This window comes from Stomoxys calcitrans, chromosome 4 (assembly GCF_963082655.1).
Source record: "Stomoxys calcitrans chromosome 4, idStoCalc2.1, whole genome shotgun sequence".
NCBI classification, from domain to species: domain Eukaryota; kingdom Metazoa; phylum Arthropoda; class Insecta; order Diptera; family Muscidae; genus Stomoxys; species Stomoxys calcitrans.
In genome coordinates, this window is record NC_081555.1 from 105,227,118 (window position 1) to 105,230,877 (window position 3,760).

A 3,760-nucleotide genomic window follows, 5' to 3' on the forward strand; every position below is an offset into this window, starting at 1 on the left:
AAGCCTCTGACCAATAAACGCTTCATTATTTTGGGTCAATACGAGACATCCACTTTATCATTTCAGTTGCTGAACATCGAAAAACTGATCTTCGTTTTCGCAGTCTACATTTGACTGCGGTCTACAAATTCCCATATATTATATGTAAGGCCCTGGCAAAGGCCAGTTACTCCCCGCAACCTACTACTCTAAGGTTGATGGCTGAGCTTTAGCAAATGCTTGACCAACTCAAACAATTTTCGATAGATGACGGTTTGGCGATGGTCATTTATAGTGAATACTTAAAAATCAACTATATTATTTAGAAATTCGTTATTTTTGAACCATCCGAAAAATTTCCATTTTTTCCAGCTGGTGGTGAAGCACAGCATGGCATCTGAGCTGAATGCAGTTTTTGTTGTCTTTGTATTTTTAATTTTCACGCTCTGTTTGCTTGAATGACAGCATGATTGATTGCCTCGCATGGGGAATAGACAGTGGGAAGAGAGAAACGCCTGGATATTGTTAGGTTCAATGCTGGTTCATTGGTGCCTGGTTGATTTGCTGGTGACTGCTGGTAAATGGCCTAGTGTATAAATTACTCATTCAGAGAAGTGGACAAGTTGATTAGATTGCCAAAAATTCCGAAAAGGGTGAATATCTGCTCGTTTGAAATAATAATATTAACGCCCAAAAAATTTAAAGCTCTCGTTCAATAGAATTTTCCTTCTCTTGGTGAGCTCAAATGAAGTAGAAAAATACAATTATAAGCCATTAAATGGGAAATTTAATAAAATGGAACAATTTGTAGTTTCTAGGACAAAAAGCTTAATTTTTGTATAGCTTTATCGATGATAAACTAAAATAATTACAATAATAACCAATATAAACAATAATAACCAAGTGTATAAAAGCCTTAAATATGAAAATCTTACCAATTTTATTTTATTCTTTATTATTTAATTGTTTCCTACAGCCTTAATAACTTGTTCTCGGATTTTTTTCTATCTTTGTAAGGATTAAGCATTTCTCCAAAGAGGATCCTTAACAAATTGCAAAATAATATCATCTTTACATTCCAGTGTCAGCATATTCGGATTAAAGGACATTTTCTCCACAGTCTGTGGACATTGCCTTACTTCATAATTTTTCAGAAAATACAAAACTCCAACTTTTGATATTAGAAGTCCCAAACGGCCACCCATGCAACTACGTGGCCCCAAACCAAAAGGCAGGTAAGCATAAGGAGAAATGCCCTCCTTATTTTGGGGGGAAAAACGTTCTGGATCGAAAACTTCAGGATTGGGCCAGTACTGCAAATAAAGAATGAGAGAGGGAGAATATATGAAAACAAGTAAATAAAAAGGCATTAAGTTCGGCCGGCCCGAACTTTGGATACCCATCACCTCGGGTATATATGTAAAGCCCCTTTCGTTACAATCCGATGAAAATTGGATTACTTATGCACCCAAATTCGGCACAGACATTAAGTGATCTTACAAATATAAGTCACTGTTGAATTTTGTATTTTTAATTTAAACAAAAACGGGTAATAAATAAACCCTTAACCGGCATATCGGTCTATATTACAGCTATATCTAAATACAGTACAATTTTTACCATATTTAGGTGGTATGGCGGTTGGCCTAAAAGTACTCAATGTTTCAAATTTCAGTGAAATTGGATACAAAATAATGCTTTTATGGTCTTCAGACCCTTTATCGGCAGATAGCTCTATATGGCAGCTATATCTAAATATAGTCCGATCCAAACCATACTTGGGGCGGATATCGGGGGACCTAAAACTACCCACTGTTTCAAATTTCAGCGAAATCGGGTAATAAATTGGGCTTTTATGGCCTTCAGAACCTTTATCGGCAGATAGGTCTATATTGCAGCTATATCTAAATATAGTCCGATATGATCCATACTTAAATCAGATGTCGGGAGGCTTAAAATAACCCACTGTTTCAAATTTCAGTGAAATTGGGCAATAAATAAAGCTTTTATGGGCTTCGGACCCTTTATCGGGAGATCGGTATATATGACAGCTATATCTAAATATAGTCCGATTTAAACCATATTTGGGTAAGATATCGGGAGCCATAAAACCACTAACTGTTTCAAATTTCAGCAAAATAGGATGAAAAATTAAGTTTTTATGGGCATTAGACCCTTTATCGGAAAATCGGTCTATATAGAGGACCTTATAAAGTATAAAAAATATATTTTTTTTTATCGTCTTGACATTCGGAGTCGATCTATCTTTGTCCGTCAATCCGTCCGTCTGTCGAAATCACAATAGCGTTCCAACGAATAAAAATATACTCTTAAGATTTTGTACCGATACTTCTTATCGATGTAGGTCGGATGGGGATTGCAAATGACCCATATCGGATAAGATTTGGATATAGCTCCCTCCCATATAAACTGATCCCGGTTTTGAATTTCTGATCCCCTAAAAGCCTCAATTTTCAGCTGATTTGGCTCAAATTGGGCACAAGGATTTCCGTTCTTACTTCTAACATCGGCGACAAGTATGATCCGAATCAGCCTACTTACTGATATAGCCCCCATATAAATCGATTCCCAGATTTGATTTCTTGAGTTCCTAGAAGCCTCAATTTGGCTTTGATTTTAGCTGAAATTTGGCACATCGACTTCTGCTATGAATTCCAACATCTGAGTTAAATGTGTGATCCGAATCGGTCTATATAATCATATAACCCTCATATGAACCAATCCCCGGATTTTAGGGATTAAGCTTCTAGAAGCCTCAATTTTCGCCTGATTTGACTGAAATTTTACCAAGTATGATCCGAATCGGTTTATATACTGAACTAGACCCCTTTAATATCGCTTCACCGATATGACTTCTTAAGACCATAGAAGCCCCAATCCATACCAAATTTGCAAAGACAAAAATATTTTACTACACTTCATATATTGCTTAGGCATCACAATGGACCAATCTAACTTCCGTGGATTAGACTCAGGGAAAAAGAGGGGGAGCTGGAAACTAGTTTGAAACAATTTTTTGACTAATGGCATCACCAATACTTGCAATACTTATTTCAAACAAAACAAAGAATTTAGTAGGGTTTTTACTTGTTTCAATTCAAGCATTTCAAACAAACTAATTATCTTGACTTAATAACTTACCAAAGGATCCCGATGTATGGCATAATTCGATATAAAAATGGGCATCCCATTGGGTATCTTAAATTTATGATAGGGCTCCAGGGAAAATTCCCCATCCATGGCATGATGTTTTCGCTCCAAAAATCCCACTGCCGGATATAGGCGCAAGCTCTCTCGCATAACCATATCCAAATATTCCATTGATTTAAGAGCTTCGTAGGTAACCTCACCTTTGCCTTCGTGCAAAATCTTTTTTATTTCCTCGCGCAAACGTTTCTGCAATTTAGGACTTTTAGCCAATAAGTAGAGAGTAAAAGCGATAGCCGATAAAGAGGTCTCATATCCAGCCACTATGAAGACAGCACCCTGAGCCAAAATAGCATCAATATACAAATCCTTGTCCGGATACTCATCACTCCCTTCAGCCTCTTTGCACAGACGTATAAGTGTATCAATGAGATCATTACGTTCCTTGCCAGATTCCTTGCGTTTATCCATGACATGCTTGAGACAATCTCTCAAAAACCGATCATATTTCTTACGGAACATTTGTGCCCTCACAAGTTTGGATATTTTTGGTAGCAGGAACATAATAAAATGATCATGGGCGGGTATACTTTGATGGTTATTGTAATTTTGA

At 36.8% G+C, this 3,760-nt stretch overlaps 1 protein-coding gene across 3 annotated transcripts in view; it reads right to left on the reverse strand.

The window, feature by feature from the left end:
- Positions 1–895: 895 nt before the first annotated feature.
- The window catches only part of LOC106090718 (cytochrome P450 6g1), a 36,967-nt gene continuing 34,102 nt past the window's right edge, over positions 896–3,760 (reverse strand). For all 3 annotated transcript variants that reach the window (XM_013257001.2, XM_059367450.1, XM_013257000.1), the window contains 2 exons: positions 3,142–3,760; positions 896–1,292 (listed from right to left, as the gene is read on the reverse strand). The exon at positions 3,142–3,760 is cut by the window's right edge and continues 158 nt beyond it. In XM_013257001.2, coding sequence (XP_013112455.1) covers positions 999–1,292; positions 3,142–3,760 — 913 coding nt within the window. In that variant the 3' untranslated portion in view covers positions 896–998. The remainder of the gene's footprint in view (positions 1,293–3,141) is intronic.